Source organism: Amblyomma americanum, chromosome 3 (genome assembly GCF_052857255.1).
Source record: "Amblyomma americanum isolate KBUSLIRL-KWMA chromosome 3, ASM5285725v1, whole genome shotgun sequence".
NCBI lineage: Eukaryota > Metazoa > Arthropoda > Arachnida > Ixodida > Ixodidae > Amblyomma > Amblyomma americanum.
The window spans coordinates 54,820,008-54,840,134 of NC_135499.1; the positions used below are offsets into that span (position 1 = coordinate 54,820,008).

Sequence of the window (20,127 nt, forward strand, 5' to 3'; positions counted from 1 at the left end):
CAAATTTTCGGCTTCTCTTCTTACATATTATATATTCGCGGCGAGGAAGGCAGTGGTGAAGTAGCTGTCTCACTTGATTGTGCTGCATTAGTGACACACAGTTGATGCTACTGAAAACTTCCAAGCTATGGCGCAAAGCACATTTTCTTTACAAAGCAACCTCAGAGCTGAAGGAGCGCATGGAGCACATCCAGCTACTTAACACCGATTTACAGCTCAGGCATCCATAGACCACGCTGCATGATTTCTAAGACGCGTCTCCTAATGTGACTCCAATAACAGCAATCAAGATATCTTATTAATTTGTGCAGGATGTGTTTAGTCCCACATTAAAATATGTATTATGCACTTATACAAGAAGAGACAAGCATCAAACGACAGGAAGCTATGTGTTTAGAAAGCGCAATACGATCAGAAAAGTTTGCGTCAGAAACACATTGTCAAGGTTGTTAATGAGGGCGCGAATCACACCACGCTGCCACGCACAACATTTGTAACTCGATCTCTCAGCTGGCTGCATCCCGCGCATTGCAGCATGAAATATGCATAAAGATCTCTGCGTTTTCACAACTCCTCTACATAGGACTTTACTGATGTTCACCTTACCTTATATATTTAACTATCTATACTCTCCATCGCACCATAAAACACGCTCATTAAGCGGGCCCGGTCAGATGCTCATTTGCCAGCAGAATTCCGAAGTACGTGGCTATTTTGTTCGATGCCGAAGTGTGGTAAATTGTGCAGAAGGTGGATGTTAAAGGGGCTCTGAAACGCCTTCTGAGGAGAGCACATTAACTCACTTAATCTCCGCACTGTGTTGTCATGAAAACCAGAGTCAAATACTCTTCTACACGCAGCAGACGACCCATAATCACGCGTCAAAGTTGGCGAGCCCTTCCCGACGACATTTTCATACTCGCACACTCCTCCGTCCCCCGCATCTGCGTAGACATGGTGAGAGGTGGCCAGTGGTTAGATTCTTTCAGACGTCAGGCAGCTACCGTGGCCGCGGCCATTAAGCCGCGTAGCTTCGGCGGTTCCGGAAGCTCCGCTCCCAGAGAGGGGTCGGCGAAGGAGCGCCTACCTTCCAGCGTGCAAAAACCGACGAGAGACAGACAAACGCGAAGACGCTGAAATTCAAATTTTAACTACAGATAACTCAGCTTCTAAAAAGCGCATTTAAAAAACCCTTGCAGGACACTATTCGTGAAGCGGCAAGCTTCAATATCCCATGCATGCCCCAACTTTAATATTAGAGCCCCCTTCACAGCCCCTTTAAAAAGAAATCTATGCAGGTAAGCTCCACATGTCGAACAAATATTCAATTATGTACTCACCTGAAATAGCAAAATATGAAGAGTGACAACAGAAGGGCAACCAGTGACACTGAGTATCCTGTCACGTACAGAGAATTCACCAAGTTCCGAAACTGGAATATAGGAGTAATGACGTATGGAAATTACTATTTCTGAAAAAACTTCGGTTCTTTGAAACAGTTTTTTAGAGACCAGCCCCAAAATATATGAGGAAGAACATTTTTTGCGTGTAACAACAAGCGTTTTAGTTTAGCACTGAAATTCACCTAGAGTAAGAATCAGGAAATAGGACGGGCACAAAAAAAAAAAAACGAAGACTTCTTTTTTTTATTAGAAGTTAAGTTTTTTGGTGGGGTAAACCAGCAATAAAAGGTCTTCAGCTCCCTTTTACTGGACATACAAGGTGCATATGCCACATTCTCTGTTCAGTGTGTTGGCGGCTGGTGAAATTTTACAGGATTGCTTTCGCACTGTCTGTGACCTTAGCAGGCCGCTAGAACATCACGAACACCCGATTTGTGACGTGCCGTATTGCAGACTGCACAACAAAGTTTCTTTGGGCAAACGAGAATGCTTTACATTTCTTAGGCCTGCTGCTTTTGTTTTAGGAGGAGGCGTGTGGGCTAGAATTATCATCTCAGGTCCACAAAGCATTTTCTTCATTTAAATTCCGGGCACTCAAAAGTAGCAAACAAATCCCTGGTTCTTCCATGCCTTAGCTTAGCTCTCAGTAAATAAATTGAAGGGTATTCAAATGCAAACTTCAGAACGAAAGTAAATAGACTGACGACGGCTGGTTACCGGGCGCAACTAACTAACTTTGCCTGCAAAAGAATAGTTAATGGATCAATGGGCTCTTAACAAAACGTCCACTGGACGACAAGAGGCGTAACGTTTTGCCCATATACTACGCCAATTTTCGCGAGGCGAGGAATGGGACAATACGCTACGATGTGTAGAAAGTATTATCTGCTCTGATCACGTTTTCTGGCGCTTTTAGGCGTGTTAGTAGCCCAAAAGATAAACAAAAACGAAAGAGCCACAAAACATATAACAATAAGCACGAGTCAAGGATTGCGCCTTGTAAACGTGCAGTCATTTACCAGATGCCTTTGACGAATGTGGCAAGGGTTACGCTGGTCAAAAGCTGCTTTTTGTTTCATTAACGTGAGATAAAGAAATCAAAGGAAATTGTCAGCGCCGGGGCTTCCAGATTTACCAGAGCATTGTCGGGAACGTAAAGCGTATGGGCCTACTTTTTATCCGGCAATTAACCTATTTCGACATCCTACATAACATCTGCCCGTGAGATACTGATAAATGTTGGACAGTCGCACGTTTCAACTCAAATTTGCTGATGAGCGCAATTTTTCGCGTATCTGAAGATCGCCCCTTACCAATCCTTTTAGCCGCGCGTATACCTTCGGGATGCTTTTAGTTTCCTGCTACTTATTGTCACAAACACACCCCATTAGTTTTCTATGGCATTCTAAACTGCACTGTGAGAGCACTTTAAAGGCAGGAGTTTGCTACGCAGTTGAATATTAGGCCATTCCTATCAATATGTTGATAACAGTATCTTACAATATTTCACTGTTGCCTCCAATTTAAAACATACCCAAGAAAGCCAGACTTGAATCAGCAAAGCGTTCTCCGTAGCAAGGAAAGACTCCGATTTAACCAGTCAGCCTTCCATTAAAACGTACAAGAAAGAGCTTGCGTACCTTGCATTCTAAGTCTGTTAGCATCCTGAGGATATTTTTCTGCTTTTTTTGCTCGGTTACATATATGTAGTTACCAGCTTCCGCCCTGCGCTTGCAACACTGTTTTTTGTATTGTTCTTTTTTCATGGAAAAATTCACATGTTTCCTAACAAAATAAGTAACTTTTGAGAAACATTTGTATAGTAAGCAGACTTTATTTTCTGTTTCTTATGTTTCATGGTTCCTTTTTAATTATAAGCAACGTCCAACTCGCCCAACCAAGAATCTTGCAGAAGTCATTCAAACGCTAGCTTAGATGTGGTAAGCGGTTCAAAACAAGACAACGTTGGAGAATCGCACACGCTTGCCATAGGTTTCTTTTTGGTGGAATTCACTCTGACAAGGGTTGTTCTGAGAATAAATATACACGTATATATTCACGTAATGAAAGCATACGCATAATGAAATCCCGTCTTACTAAAGCTGTTAAAAGTTTAATTTCTCCTGCTTTTTTCTGCCTCGCGCAGTAAACCTACACCTTTGTTTCGGCGTCCAGTCTGTTCATTAGGAGAGTGAATGCTGTCATGCACACTTTTTTCAAAGTCGAAATAAACAAGAAATTCTACAAATGCATCTGTCGAATGACTCGGCTAATATACTTCACCTTACGGAGGAACAGCTGATAAGACTGTTCCGCGAGGAATCCGAGTGGCAGTAATAATCGCGCGTGGTCACAGTTTGATCTGCCATACTATTGACTGTAGCAACATGTTGCAGTTTGGCTCCCCGCTGTACGTTTGAGATGTGCTAGAGTGAATGAACTATTGTTTCCCCTCCTTAGGGCATCGCTTACGGACCACTACATCAGTTACATGTGCGGGTTTAACACGAACGTTTTAGATTATGCCTTCGAGCGCGGTAATCAAGCTGAAGGGTTCGTTTAGTTTTGTTTAGAAGGAATAACGCCGGATTAAATGTGCATTCCCCCAGTCTAGTTTTGGTGGCGCTTTTACCCCTTGAATTAATTGCAACAAAGCTTCTTCTGCTGATTGGTGCATATCTTTAAAAGGTTCAGAACCGCGCAAAGTAGCATGGCCTGAAAGAAACACTGACAAGCGCTGTCAGTGCTTCTTTCCCCCGTCCCTTTTTTAATTTTATTGATAGTGTACCTCGCGCAATGAGCGCCGTCGCCAAACGAAATATATATATATATATATATATATATATATATATATATATATATATATATATATATATATATATATATATATATATATATATATATATATATATATATATATATTCCTTGGGGGGGGGGGGGCGGAAGTACGCGCGTAAATAACGGGTGATAAATTTATCGCTTCACAGCTTTAGTTGGCATTTAGGGTTCAATGTTGTGAAGCGACCCATGTAGTGAAGGTTTAAAGGTTTATTTCGACCATCTGGAAATCTATAACACGGGATGATATTGCACATCACACGGGAGTTTTCCAATTTTGACTCCATTTAAATGTGGCCGCCGCATTTAAGATTCGATCCCAGGATGCCAGGGATCCAGGGATCCTGCAGTCGGCAGCCGAACGCCAAAGCCACTGAGCTACTGCGGCGGAATACGTAATAGGTTGAGGCAAGCTACAAGGTGCGAAGGAGATGACATGAGCATTAATCTGTGTGAAAAATCCTCTATGCGAGTGTAGTAGTGCGCAAAATACTGTAATGACCCACTAATGGACGCCACTATAGTATACCGCTAGATATCAATCTCGTCCATGTATGCATGCCTATGTGAGCGCTTATGTATATGCGTCCTGATGTGAGTAAGTGTGGGAGGTGATTGTAAGTCTCGTAAGTGCGCGGCTCGAAGCCGGTCTTTGAACTGCCTGTAAGTGAAATGAGGAAGAGGATATGAAAAGCAACTCAGAGTCTAGAGTTCAAGAAAAAAACAAGTAAGAAAGGAGAAAGGAACGGTGGAACGATAGCTGCAAGCGGCGCAATGCTATGGTATACGGGGCCTTCGATTGCCACGCCCTATACACATCCTATAACGGCAGAGAGGGTCAGACAAATTTCGGAGGAAGGACAGTATTGCTTCAAGAGTGCAGGAATCATTGCGCCATTGTTGAACTCTATAACATAAGTTTTCTGTGAAAGCATGAGAAGCAAAGCTACAGTAGACAAGAAAAAGATATTTTCAGTTTTTTTTTGCATAAATTCAAAGCATTATGGGTACCAAACACATCTTTGCTAATTCTGACTACATTATGATGCAATAATGCCCTCTTCTTCCATCTGGAGGTTTTGGGGGATTAACTGTTTGCCTTCAGTTCGTTTTCTATTTTTGATTTTTCATGGGCGTTTCTCATTGTGTTCGTTTTCCATCTGTTCTAAATCATTATTAAACTGCTGTCACTTTTAGGTGACATATTGTGCCGTTACATGTATAAGTGCACATTTTTATAAGCAATGGGTGGAGTGTGAGGTTAATAAAACGCCATCAGGACTCGCCCAATTGCAGTTATCTGCGTCAGAAACAGTGTGATGAAATACCAACCGATTTTAACATATTTCTGAGCAGCGCAGTCCACGCCATCACAAGTTTTGAAGAGATATAGTTTCAGAGGAGGTTTGGTCTCTTCACAGGGCACACGCAATGACAAACAATTACGTTGTTGAGAAAGGCATTGTTCACGCGATCCTAAAGAACTCTAGAGTGAATTTTACCGACATTTAAGAAGATTGCATCCTGTCACCAGGCCCTACAGTAATTGCATGAACTGTGAATCGTTGTGTGGAATGTGCTGAAGTAAACGATAGAAGCACAGCTCAAACCCCGCATATCTGTGAAAAGAATTGGGTTTCCAGGGTGATGTAGGTGACGCAACACCCGCTGTGGATACGTCATGAATAGAAAAGAGCGCTTTAATTAGATGAATCGAAGTGCTAGTTGCGCGGGAATGATGGGATTCCTTTGTTTACGTTACCCCAAATGCAATTTATATGGACCTCGTTGTCAGCTTGACACGTTAAACCACAGTGGCGGGAAAGTAATGGCGTGGGGCTGATTCTCCACTCGTGGTGTTTGTCTCCTTCACTGAATTCAAGGTGCATGAGCGAACAGGTTTATCAGGGTATTCTTGAAAAGGTTATGCCTCCATAGGCACGCAAGAATCTGGGATTTCAATATGCGTGAAGAAAGAATTATGGCCTGAAGCGCGCTTCTTGGCTTATGAAAGATTGGATGAAGAAGACGGTGGACGTTATGGAGGGGTCAAGCCATCATAAACATCGAGCATCGTACAATAGACAAAAGCCAGCAGCACCTGGCACAAAGTCGAGAAACTCCTGCAACAGTGTAGACCCTGCTGTAGACGTTCACAGCCAGCTTCCGAGACACCATGCTTCGGCGGGATCCAGGAGTGATCGCCGGAAAATGCTTGTGTGCGAAGCACTGATGCATTAAGTTATTGTGAATGGCATTCCTGAAATTGTCGCCTTATATTGTAATAAAATAAAACATGTAATCGCCGATACCTTCACGCGGCACAGACATCAGCTCTATAGATTTGCTGTGGGCTCAAATTGTGTCTTAATATGATGATAAACATTGGTTGCTATTGTGCAAAAAGTCTGATATTGTCATCCCACCAACTTCGCGCGCAAAATTTAGTGCACTGAAAAAAGTTAAATTCTAAAAACTGAAATATCATATTTCTTGTTCACAACTTTGTCACATTAGTGCGCGAGCTCTTTGAAAAAGGAAAAAAAATGCAACTTATCCGCCTGCTCTCACTATTTTGACATTTCGTGCATTGATTAAAAGAAAAATATAACTTTCAAGTCTGATTTCTTGCCATAAATTGAATCCTGACCCAAACGCAAGTGTCGCCATTATTAACCGCTTTCTGCATCCTAACGCCGCTTTGACCGCTCAACAATACACGAATACAGGCTACGCTGAGCATAATGTTTGTGCTAGCCTCCTAGGCTTAAAGGATACAACGAACACTTAAATACGTCCTGTTCTAGCAGCTAAATTCTTTCGTTTTCCTACACGTGTATTTTAAAGACGCATTTGTTCGACTAAGTTGTGGGCAAGGAATTATTGTACACGTGTACTGGGCGGTATTCTAGTTCCATGCACTGAGCAAGACGTGAAATAAAAAAAGTGCTCGTACCTGTAGGTCATGGGTGTCCACACATGCCGTGTAGTTGGACCAAACGTGGCCAGTGATCGGGTGACGGAACCATGTTCCGTTTGCGGTGCACACTTTGTGAGCTTTCCCTGAACGAGAAAATCACACACACAAAAAAAGTTTGACAATACGGCAGCCCAAGCTCACGCACTATTTACACGCGAGCCAAGTGAACATTTTTATGATAACAATACCGTTTGTTATTGAGCCTCACGTAAAAATAAAATGTGCACTTTTTTTCGGAAGCAGGAAAAATGGAAAGACCCCCGTCTTCTTCAAATAACTTTATTGAAGAGCTAGCCTTTTCTCTTTTTTAGCTTGAGCCGCAGCGAGATTGACAAAAACTTCTAGACTAAACTGCAGTCGCTTCACTGCTATCGGTAGAACAGGTGCAAGAGTGCATGTGCCGAAAGCGCGATCAAGCTTACTTGTTGACAGAAATCCGGCCACAAACTGCGGGCAGCGCGCAAAAGCAGTCTCTCCGGGAGAAGTATCGTCCCAGCAGCTCCAGCCATCCCATGTTCGGGGACAAAAAGATCCGTTGGCTCCTGCATTTAAAATACATTGCTCGGACTTCGCGGGAGTTCACAAGGACATAGCAGTACACAGTCAAAACTCTTCAGGAGATACGATTTTCTTTTCAGTCATGTACTGGAGCATTCAGGGCAGCCGTCACGCTGTAAGCGTCCGTAAAACGAGAAGACACTCTTAGCCTATCAAATGTGTCCTATTGTTTAGGGATGCCTTGAAAGCACCACTACTGCGCCACCGCGGTGGCTGAGTGGTTATGGCGGTCAGCTGCTGGCCCGAAAGACGCGGGTTCGATCCCGGCCGCGGCGTTCGAATTTCGATGGAGGCGAAATTCTAGAGGTCCGTGTGCTGTGCGATGTCCGAGCGCGTTAAAGAACCCCATGTGGTCGAAATTTCCGCAGCCCTCCACTACGGCGTCCCTGATAGCCTGTGTCGCTTTGGGATGTTAACCATAGAACCATAGAACGCTCCACTACGCGGCTCAAAAGCAGACCGTGTGTCCCGATGACCTGCGACGAAGCCCGTGCGTGGTCATCAAAACGTGCCGCACTATCCAGTGATAAGCACCCGTCTTAGCGGCGACGTTATATGCACGCGTAGCTCGAGTGCTGCAAAGGCTCTGGACTGTGTCCGTCCGGCTTGAAATTAAATGTCAGAATTGTTCTCGCCAACGTCGTCGTCAAAGCGGCCACCGGCATTAACGGCAAATGTGCGCCACTAATCACCGGAAATGGTCGCGCCCTCGACCCGCACAGTTTTGCCTGCTCACTTACGTGAGCGCTTGGGCGGCACCACTAACACAGTTTCCTTCGTAGGTCGCGTACCATTGTTCGTCTTGATCCATAACAGCAGCCAAGAAGCACCAACACAAGAGAAGAAACACGCAAACACACGCACGAACACTGCACTAACAAATGTTTTTATTGGGAACAGATTTTGCATAAACAAAGGCTCTACGCGTCTGTGCACTGCATAGAGGATAAAAAAAAAACAACCACGCGCCACGGTAACACCAGAAACACCTATTATCTTATTGCCGCAAAAAGGTTCAACTCCGAAGTGTACATAAAATTGAACCGTCATTAATACATCAATGAGCTCTTTTCTTTATGTGATAGGCCTTCAGGAGTTCACGTGCCGTTTTATTTTTGCTCCTGCTTAGAATTCTTGCGCTGTGCAACTGTGGCGCACATTTCCTGCGTGACTGGCTGTCACCATGTCATAGAGAGGGTACCTTTTAATCATGAACTCTCGCGCCTAATCACTACTTTCCTACCCGTCGATCTCACAAAGAACCTTTGCGGTAACGCAGGTGCCTACACAAAATAGTGCTACCAGTACTGTTAGGACCGGGCTTAAGTCTGCTTCCGTGAATATCTCAGAGATCTCTGCACACATTGGTGCTGATAGATCGCGAAAAGAAAATTATCGGGTTCCGTCTGCTCGTACCTTTACTAGTATGGGAACTTGGACGAGTTGGTATAGGCGCATTTTGGGCGGAATAGCGCAACCGGACGAAAAACAGCTGTCTGAATTGTTTCCTTGTTCTCTCTATATTTTGTCCGATTGCGCTGTTCCACAAGACAAAGTTGTTTGTGTTGTTTCCGTGCTCTTTTTGTATTTCGGCGGTTTGCACTGTTCCACCCAATATGCAGCTCGCACCTTTTTCTGGGAGAGGTTTCAGTAGAACGTGTTCGAGGCAGTGCTTGAAGTTGTCAATCTTCTGCTGCCACATCCAGTTCTCTCCTCGTGGCGAGCTCTGTTCCCATGGAACGTATTCCCCTACATCGTCAGCAATGTCCCACAGAAGATCCAGCTCTGGGTCCTAAAGTAAATGGACAGGCAAGTCATGACAGCAAGTCCTATGTCACCTCCATAATTACACGCCGAAAACTGAGGTAAGTAATATGAGGCCGTCGCTTTCATGAATAAATCTGCAACCATGGGACACAGATACCAACAAACGATCGGGGTCTTGAAAAGCTCGCGATTCCAGACCTACGTGATGCGAACTTATTTATGCCCCTCGAATAAAATATGGCGTCTATCTTGTTCGAGCGCATTATAGCACTCGCTAAAAACAGAATGAGATTGAAACTTTATCCGTTTTCTTGAACTGCGTGTAACTATATATGAGCACACAGTAGCAGGGAAATGAGCGACTCGCTATGACACACATATGGAGGTTTCAATGAGTGCTCGCTCTTTTTGACTACCTACGTTTTTTTTCGGCCAGGCGTTTCTCCCAATTTCAATATTAGTGGATTAATTCTACTTGTGATGAGGCATCCATGGTTACTCTGCCGGTTAAAAAAGGTTGGGGCTTAACAGCCCTTATCAACACCAGAAAGAAAAAGCGGAGTCTGCTCAAGTGCTGTCATAAAATTTGTCGTTTGTAGGAATAACTAGAATTAAATTTCAATATTTAAACAGAGCGCACGTGCAGCTCAACTTTCATTTCATTTTTGTTCATTTCCTTCACACTGACTTCCAGAAACGTTTTTTTAAAAGCCTGATTTAGACGTTCTGGCTCATTCAGAATATGCAGCGCCTTCAGAATGGTGATAGCTATTAATTGTGATCCCGCCTGACAAACGCTTCTGTTTGCGTTAGTAAACATTGTCTCTATTACTCTCTACAGCCTGCGGAGACCGAGATACTACAATGCACTATGATACTTTCTAGTCATCTAAGAGTTCTCAGGCTGCACCGCAAGGAGTTTTTCTTTGTAGCCGTATGGTTGCGCTTGGATGGATGCCAATCAGTAATTACTCCCTTATTAGTATGCTGTTGAGTTATGCGCACAGTACGGAAAAAGACCACTGCACTGCCTCGTCAAGCCGCTTCAGTCAGCCTTATAAACTACCTTTTGAATGCTTGCGGCTGCAGTCTGCTCGTTCTTACCATTATGTATTCAGCTAATTCAATACATGCATCATAGTATATGCTTGTTCGGAACTACTATATACTGCAACATTTAGTGGTAAGAGTTTGATAGGCTAATCAGGTTTGTAGCTTATTGCGGCTGACTGAAGACATTAGCGAGTCCGTTTGGTGCATTTTCATCAGGTATATTTTGAGTCTGTGCAAGATGACCCTTAATCAGGGAGCATTTTTTCTTTACTATGCGGTGATGCGGTGCTGTAAATAATAGCAGCAAAGAAGGCTCACACATAATATTACTTTACATCAGGCTCTGCAGGGTACTTCGACAAGTGCGGCAGGAACAAAGGAGGCTCAAGTGTTGAAACAGGCAGCAAAAGTTTTTTTTTTTAATTTCTTATGAAACAAGGTTGATACGCTTAACACAAACAGGCAGCGTCAGCAAAATGACATGAAAAGGCATGCAGGCACAGGTAAAAAAAATCGACAATAACCTAACTGCAATGAGGGAGCAGTCGAAACGCTCTAAAATATAAGTGAAGCGCCGAGGTGGGCCTTGTGCGTTGGCTAATTGTAGCCGTTGTAAAATTTCAGATTGCGAAACCTATTGAACGTTCTTAAAATCAGCAAAATGAAGTTGAGGTCGCAATACTGAGTGGCATCGAGGTCGAAGCTTACGTAATTTGCAGAGCTTGTACAAGAGGCGTAATTTCCCAGGGGACCTTTCCAAGCTCCCTGCATAAGACAGTGGTACCACGCCGTTCCTGCGTTGGTGCACATAGAACTTGTAAGCAAGAAATTTGGAATGAATAGAAGCCCACATTAAGGTCGATAACAGCAACAACGAATTTCATGCTGAGGCGACTAGCACTTATTCTTTATGACTCCTGTTAGGAATGAGTTGTTTGTCAATTAGTTATTCTTTTACCTGCTGATTCCATAAAACAAAAATGCTGTAAAAGGAATGCATTTAGAGAGGTGGAAGAAGTCTGAATTAGGAGCGTTTGTGTTGAATGCAATCCGACATTAGTTCGCGAAAACAACGAAGTTGCGCAAAGCATTCTTCGAAACGCCGACATCATTACGCATAATGAAATCCTGCCGCAGAGAAGTATAATTTGTTTTGCACGGCGACGGCTTCTGGAACCATATGCAAATCTCGCAAAGAGACTGCCGTGAAGTCGCTGTGCCTGTTATCCTTTTAACGAAGCTTCACTAGCGCATTTCCCAGACAGGGTCGAGGAGGAGGATGGGGGCAGAACTAAACGCGCCATAGGAACTAGAGCGCCATTGCTAATGTGCGCTCGGCGATTCTCTGGGCATCCTGATTCGGTTAGGGTCGTAACGGCCACTTACGGCATAAATTATGTTTGCACTATGAGCGCCTCCTGCAAGATAAAGAGGGCAAGGCGCAAACCGAACGCAGCTTTGGAATGCGTGAACAAAAAACCGGGCTTATACTAATAAATGAGCTGACAGAAGTAATCTGCTGTCGTGGTGTCGGCGGCGTGGCCCCTGCAGCTGGTATCTAGAGCCCTAACCGCTTTACATCAGCACTTCGCGGCTAGTTTTCGCACCTTCGAGCTAATTAGCGCCAACCGCATTGAGTGTGGCCCTCCATGAATCAGAAATTCAAATGTCAGAAACACGTCCTCCTCATGACGTGACATCCAGAGACGCCTGTTTTACTCGCATTGCTGAACGTTCTCTCTTTACTTGTGCCCTTCATTGCTGGCTGTTAACTCTGGTTCCTCTGTTTTTGTTTCTCGAAAGAGTAAAGCCATGTTTGAACTAATCTCGACCTGGGATGGCACGGAAGATGATTTTTTCGTCCTCTTTGTGACGTGGGCTGGCAGTGCCGAAAGCGCAGGTAAACGGAGCGTAACTCACGCCGCATGGGAGCAAATGACAACTCAACGTTGCCAAATGCACAAAGAACCCGGACTGGTTGGTCACTTTCTCAACAATAGTGACATCCAAAGTCACAGAAATGGTAAAAAAATTCAATAATTCAAAAAGTGAAGGCAGTAGCGCGATGCAGTGTTCCCAGAAATTCCAGAAAAAAGCGCGGCGTTTTCTTTAATAGTCAATAATTTTCTTACCACATTTTTCACTGCAATGTGGCCGTGCAGCGCCATTTTACAAACGCGGTGCGTGGGGATGTTCATGCACGATTACGTGTTGCGAGTCCAAGGCCACTCATAGATGATACAAGAGTACCCTCAGGTGCGCCTTCGAGCTCTCTAGACAGGTGTGTGGACGACTGTACAAACTTCTAATACAACAAAATGGCTAACCTGCCATCTTTCGGTAGTAAATGCAACTATTCTGGAGATAAAAGTTTATTTTGAACTGAAAAAAAAAAACATTCCTGCGCACTGTGCACTTCGAAAAAAAAGCAACGCGCAACTCTCTCTGCTTTTGAATTAAATTTTACCCACTCTGTGACTTTTTCATAATCCTCTAGCTATCGTTCTGCTGCTGATTTGCTTTTAACATGCTGAATCAGAAACCTAAGCGTAATCTTGATGGAAGTTTATAAACGGAAAGGGCTCGTTGACAGGACTTTTACTTCTTAAAACCAATTCCAGTAGCGCCACAGTGAGCTTCCACTGACCTGTGGAATTCACGACACCCGGTAGGAGACTGGGGCATGGCGCCGAGGCCACGACACCCCGTTCTGTCGGTGGCCAACAGTGCCAGCCGTCAAACCTCCAGTCACATCCCACTGCGTGGCAACAAAACGACGAGCAATCACTGTAAGAGACAGCACAGCTTTTTCTCGTTTTATATGTAGACTGTATTTTTTGCATCAGCCTTAAATGAAAACCCTACTAGCTGAAATGCACTTTTTATTAGTGGGTATAAAAGCAATGACGTAGAGGTCGAATGCACCGGACAAAGAAGCTGGTCTGTTCGCGCCGCCACAGGCTCAAAACCCACTCGCGGCCATAATGCGTTTTAAGGTCAAGCAGGATTCAGGCAAAGATCGCCGAAATCTGTGAGTGCGCCCCTTAGATGTAGTGCGCTAAAAAAACATTCGTACATGCAGTTAGGTCAACAGCTGCATGCGGCCACGACGGAATAACTCATTTCAATCAACAGGGCAGGAATGCCACATCGTTCATTTCAAGACCTTCTTTACCCACGCAGACGCCACTCATACAGAAAGAAGGCTTCCTGCCTTCTTTTAAAATTTCTCCGACAGTATAGCCTGGACTCTGGTAGGTGACAGCAGTAGTTGATGGCTATTGTGGGTATTGTGCGCATGCCGATGTGCATCTACAAGGTCACAGAGTTGCGCCAAAAACTCCCGTTTTTAGCCACAACCCAGATATCATTACGGTAGAGCAACTCCTCGGAACAGTAAATGCAAGGTTAATCCAACTAGTGGCTGAAAATTGGCGGTGGCTTAGCTTTGGTTAAACCTGGAGTGACGTGATAGCTACAGCTGGCCGTGTGGAAGTTGGTCACGTGACCAACCACGTGATCAGCCACGGCGCCGTGCCGCCGGCAGCTGCTCCGCACCACGTGACAGCGTGGCGGCGCAGCCACGCCATGGCTGCGCAGCCACAGGGTGGCGGCGACGCCAAGCTGAAGGCTCCAAATGCTACCGTAATGTAGCTATCGCTACAATAACAACCTGAACCTCCTCAGCAGTTGGTGCATTTATTCCGGTTTATTTCAGCTGCCTGCGCTCGTGGAGATCTCGCGTAAATTCTACCTTATAATGTCGATTGTCAGGATTTACGACGTAAACTGCCTTCTGTTTGTATACGTGCTTTGTCAGCCACTGCCTTTCATTCGACCGGTTAGTACCATTTAGTGTGAATACTATCAGCGAGTCTTCTCACCAGTGGTATTCCTCTTCCTGGAGTCATAAAAAGCCGTCTGCTCGCAGTCGCGCAGAGCCTTGAGCTGCTCGAACACCCGCTCAGCGCGGGATCCGTGTACTCCAGCTATGCACAAGGGCAGCAGGCACGTCGACAGGAGCTGCACCATTGCAAGATACCAAATGTGTGGTCGTGGTGGAGTTAGTACTCCTAAAACGCCTAAAAAGAATATTTCAACTTTCGGGGATGTACTACCTTCATGTTTATGCATATTATCCAGTCGAAAGTGTAGTTCAATAAAGGAAGTTTTTGGGCCAGTTGGTCCGACACAGTTGGGAAAAAATCGCGACTTCAAGCAGGATGAAGACAAGAACTGCACAGGACGAGCGGTGACTTACAAGCAGGTTTATTGGAAAACACCCGTAGCAGCAGAGGGGTATCTGCGCATCAAAAAAAAAAAGAAACAAACCAAGACGATCTCATGTCAAAGGTGGGCGAGATAACCACCAAGACTGCGCAGAGAAGCGCCATCGCTGGGTCTATTTATAGAAAACTTGGTCTCTTTATGCGAAAGTGCTACTGATGCCTGACTTACACAACGTGTCAAGCCCAAGTTTCCGCATTTGTGTCACTTCCAAGACCTCCCTTCCTAGTTTACTTTTCTCTTTCCGATAAAGGTGTCATTATTTAGTAAGGGGTAGCAACCATCCCATTCTTGGCAGTCTTTCGGAAGATTGGCGCCATTTTCAGGTTTTAGAGACCAGTAGTGCGGTCGCAGCCTATCATTTATACATTGAATCCTCTGCCTAACGTAAAATCTGCCGCATCGTAGCGGGAACCAGTGCACCACATCTGTGGCACAGTGTACATACTGGTGTTCATGCTTGGTCGCACACGCGACCCTGCGCTGACCATTCGAAAACCGCTTACAGAGTTGGGATAACTTGCGAGGGGCTGAAAAGACAAGTCGGATGCCCTGCTTGCCCTCCACCCTCTCCAGGTTATGAACCACCTTGTGCATATAGTGCACGGCTTCAAGCGGCGCTTTGTTATCTGGGACTACCGCCTCTTGCCCATGCACCTTTGCCTCAGCCTTCATACCAACGATTCCGCCACTGCCAGGAGAATGGGTAGCGGGAACCCTGACTGCTCCAATTTGTTCAGTTCGTTAGCGGCATCCAGTCCTTGCCCAGCCAAGGACAGGTGATGAGATCACCCGACCTCTCTTACAACTTTTAATGTTAGCCATTTATAAATACTGTTTTTTCTCTGAATACTGGGTAGAACTAAATAACTTTTCAAACTTTCTGCACCGCCATAAGATTTCATCTGTAAAAATCTGCATAAAACAATTCCTGATACCTTGAGTTTGGCGCATGATATCCTTGGTTGCTTATGCGCCATTAAACCCAACACAACACAACACCGAATTCGTTCACTTGGCGATGAAAACTGTTTACTGCACAGCGTGTTGTGACAGAGCCGCAGGAAATGTGCTTGATGTATTCAAGCAATCCTCCCAATCTTTAGACTTCACCCTCGAAAAGCAGCAAGGACAGAATATTCCGGTAGTCGCCGCGAACAAAGCCCCGCTTGAAGTCGCGCCCTATGTGCACAAGATGGCCCATAACCAGAACAGGGTGGCTGGCAAGCAGCGGATCCGACTTGTCTTTTCAGACCCTTGCAAGTTATCCCAACTCTGTAAGCGCTTGGCGAATGGTCAGCGCAGGGTCGCGTGTACGACCAAGCATGAACACCACTATTTCCACTGTGCCACAGATGTGGTGTACCAGTTCCCGCTACGATGCGGCAGATTTTACGTTGGGAAGACGGGTCAATGTATAAATGATAGGCTGCGCTAGCACTACCAGTCTCTAAAACCTGAAAATGGCGCCAATCTTCCGAAAGACTGCCGAGAATGCGATGGTTAATTGCTACTCCTTACTGAGTAAGGCCACCATTATGAGAAAGAGAAAAACATGAATAGAAAGGGAGATCTTGGACGCGGCACGCATGCGCAAACTTGGGCTTCACACATTGTGTAAGTGAGCCATCAGTGGCACGTTTAGACAAAGAGACCCAGTTTTTGATCAACCTGTGAAGCACGTGTTGTCGCGCTTTTGTGTGCGTTTTTGGTGGTTATCTCTCCCACCTTTGACGTGAGATCGTCTTGCTTTGTTCCTTCTGTAGCGATAGCTACATTACGGAAGCATTTCCAGCCTTCAGCGTGATGGCGCCGTGGCAGTGGCGGCACCGCCACCCTGTGGCTGCGCCGCCAACCCGTGGCTGTGCCGCCACGCTATCAAGTGGTTGGTCACGCGGTGCGGAGCAGCTGCCGGCGGCACTTTGCAATTCAACTGAGCAAGTTCCCCTCGGCCAGCTGTAGCTATCGCGTAACTCCAGGTTTACCCAGAGCTAAACCAGCGCCATTTTTTTTCTTTGTGATGCGCAGATACCTCTTTTCCTGCTATGGGTGTTTTGCCATAAACCTAGTTGCAAGTTACCGCTCGTCCTGTGTAGTTCTCCTGTCCGTCCTTTCATCGCAGTCATTCATACAATCTGGAATATATTGAGGCGCGTCAAATGGGCAACTTTGTATTGTAAAGTATGAAACCATCAAAGAAAAGGGCCATCACTCAGCCAGTCGTACTTTTTCATTAAATTGCTCTGATGTCCTACGGTCAAAATGCGGAAATCGAATCACCTCGTCGGGGCAGTACATAATTTGTTCTCACCTCCATCAATATTACCGGGATAAAAATACATGGGTTGTATTGGGCACTGTACATTTTTCCCCTGTCCATTGTCCGAACAGCGAGTTTCCATAGTAACGAGGAGGAAATACATTGAAAATGTTTGGTCCCTTAACGAGGCACGACTGTACACCATTATGAAACGGCAGGAAGGTTGGATAGGTTGTATAAAATTAGACATTTCTGCAGAGAAATTAACGCAGTTTCACAAACACGTGCCAAGAACTTCCTCTCTCCGGCATTCACGCTCTCACAATGGCTGGTGCGCGCACTACCGGTTAGAGAAACAGTAGAGGCTTTCGCAGTGTATGTGCACTCTTCGATGAACTATCCTGCAACAATTACTGCTTTCTCACGCGCATGGCTGGTTTTATCCGTATAAGCTTTCGCTAAACTTATTTAAATGGATGTTTCATGCTAAATACGCCCGAAATACAACTTTATTTTGTTTATCGGATTTACCCCTCTTGGTGTGCTACTTACGTGTACCGATATCCTAGGTACGATTAATCGCTGCGAAAGATAACAACTTAAGAAAGCAACCATGTGCAGCTTTGAGCCTGTAATTTTATTGCAAGATTTTGCTGCGGTAAACATATGAAAGGAGCAAAGCTTGCGTAGAGATGGTCTCAGTAAACGCCTTGTGCCTGTAAATGAGGTCATATATGCGTAACCCATAGGCAAGGGCAGCGTAAGAGCGTTTGCTCGGAAATTTGTACAACCCTGAATCTTTAGGCACCTGCTCTAAATTTCACTGTCACAAGTTGCGCGGACTAAATTCAACGCACCACAAAATTCGTAACTTCGCCAACCGCTACGCTTACCAGCGGTCGCATTACTACACGCAACTGAGCGATGCGTGTTAGGCGACGCATTGTTATATGGCCAGGTCGTGTACTAGAAAACTCCGCATTGCACGACGAAAATAAAAAAAAACATAACGTTCAGCCCACACATCTTTTCGGTACTATGACTGTTTCTTTGTGGGCAGCGCAATCTGGCCTGCGATGCGAGTTCTGTCCTGTTCGACCCTGAGCAGAGAGAGATTTCGGGTCCCGCCCGAAATCGATCCGGAATGCGACGCATTGGAATGCGCTGTTCCATAGGAGCAGGTGCATGCCTCCGTGAGTGCGCAACCTATGTGGACGCTTCCTTGACGCTTGAAGCTTCGCATCTATGGTTTCCGGCCGCCGTTCTTGCAACCGAGGGCGCTCTGAAATGGACGTGCACGTGCCCTTTCAAGCACTTGCAACACTCAGAAGTTTGGGATTCCATGCCGGCAGCTCGATGCACCTGTTTGAAATTTGTGAGTACGAATGCGAGTAGACATTTGGGACTACATGTCGGGAACTGGATGCACCTGTTTGAAATATCTGAGTACGAATTCATGTAGCCGCTCTGCCACCTGCGAAAACCGATTACACGTTTCGATATTCTTCATGTGCTGACTGCTCTAGTAGAGGGCTCAAAAAAAAAGAAGACGATGTTCTATTGTTGATCTGTAAGACCAGGATTACACGCCTTCTCCTATTTTACCCTTCCTAACCGTCTGCTCCTTGCAATTGTAATAGTGACTGTAATGCTAAATAATAAACGAAAATGAACTCAATATTTAGTTTGCCTGTTGTTTGCGTATATATAAAAATATTTCGCTAAGCGGACCACAGCTCGCTCCTCGGGCCTTCTTTCTTGCATAGAGAAAATGCAGCCCTGAAATGTCATCCCTTTGGTCGAAACATTCAAGACAGCAATTATTTATAGCCGGCATCAGTTCGTTACGATTTTCTTAGCTATTTCCAGCGTTAAGTAATGACTGACACTGCGTATCGTTTCTCTTCACTCACGCCGTACTGTCTTTTTCAAAGTTGTATTTCTCTACTGCACCGTTCATTTTCTCATGTTCCACCATTCATACAGCAGTGCGCGATTCACTTTAAACCTCATGTAGTTTGATTTGGGTTGTGGGGTTTTAAGTCCCCATCTGTAGCTGTATATCTAAGCATGCACTGAACAACGTGACTATTTCTACGCTTCCGAGCATGAAAAAAAGAAGTTTAATTTTAATTTCTAAAGAATAGAGCGACATTTAGCAAGAAGGACGTTGCTTGGACCAATGTAGTAAGTTTTTTTTTTTTACTATGGTTTTGCTTGAGACTTTAGACATGAGATATTAACCTTCTATTAGCTTAGTGAGGCACTGAATCGAAGCTGCTTTCTTTGTGCAAGTGCTACCAACATAAAACGACCGCGACTCGCAGCTGAGAAGCACAATACTGGCGTAATGAGGTGGCACCTTAAGGTGTTAAGGAGTGGGCAGTGACCTTACCACAGCGAAGCACACCAGACAGCCCCTAGTCATAACGGCGGACCACCTTCAAGGACCTGCAGCAGAGGAGCAAAGTATGCAACGCATTTCGACAAAGTGCACTGTTCAGCACGTCGTGTCATAACGCAAGAAAGCCGGCACTCAGCCAGTTTTCAAGTTCATTCATGTGCCGGTTGTTAAAGTTGATGAGTTGGTCTGCAACAACCATTTTTTTTATTTACTTACCTATTTAATTATTTTACTTTAGGATACTGTTGGCAAAAAGCCCAGGCTGGTGGGGCCTACAAAACATATAATTAAATAAACATGAAGAAAAGAAGAATAATAACAGACGATGCATGTGACAATATGGAAACATGAAATTGCAAAACGAAATGGTCGTACCATACAGACTCACTTTTGTATCTCCGAAACCGTGTGTTCTGCCGCATCTTTCATTGCTCCTGTCATTCGTAGTAGGGACTGTTTTCCACCACCAGACGAAAGCACGAGTCGGAGGTACCCATACTGCCACTTCCAGCACACTTTATTCCTGTGCATGTCAGAAGCCAGGCAGGTAGCATATGGAGTGACCAGCAAGGACAGC

The 20,127-nt window shown here is 45.0% G+C and overlaps 1 protein-coding gene across 2 annotated transcripts in view; it reads right to left on the bottom strand.

The window, feature by feature from the left end:
• The window catches only part of LOC144122970 (calcitonin gene-related peptide type 1 receptor-like), a 103,993-nt gene that overhangs the window by 11,971 nt on the left and 71,895 nt on the right, over positions 1-20,127 (bottom strand). For both annotated transcript variants that reach the window (XM_077655912.1, XM_077655911.1), the window contains exons 2-9: positions 19,542-19,597; positions 14,484-14,622; positions 13,247-13,357; positions 11,308-11,393; positions 9,409-9,571; positions 7,644-7,763; positions 7,198-7,304; positions 1,341-1,432 (exon numbers count right to left, since the gene is read on the bottom strand). In XM_077655912.1, coding sequence (XP_077512038.1) covers positions 1,341-1,432; positions 7,198-7,304; positions 7,644-7,763; positions 9,409-9,571; positions 11,308-11,393; positions 13,247-13,357; positions 14,484-14,622; positions 19,542-19,574 — 851 coding nt within the window. In that variant the 5' untranslated portion in view covers positions 19,575-19,597. The remainder of the gene's footprint in view (positions 1-1,340; positions 1,433-7,197; positions 7,305-7,643; positions 7,764-9,408; positions 9,572-11,307; positions 11,394-13,246; positions 13,358-14,483; positions 14,623-19,541; positions 19,598-20,127) is intronic.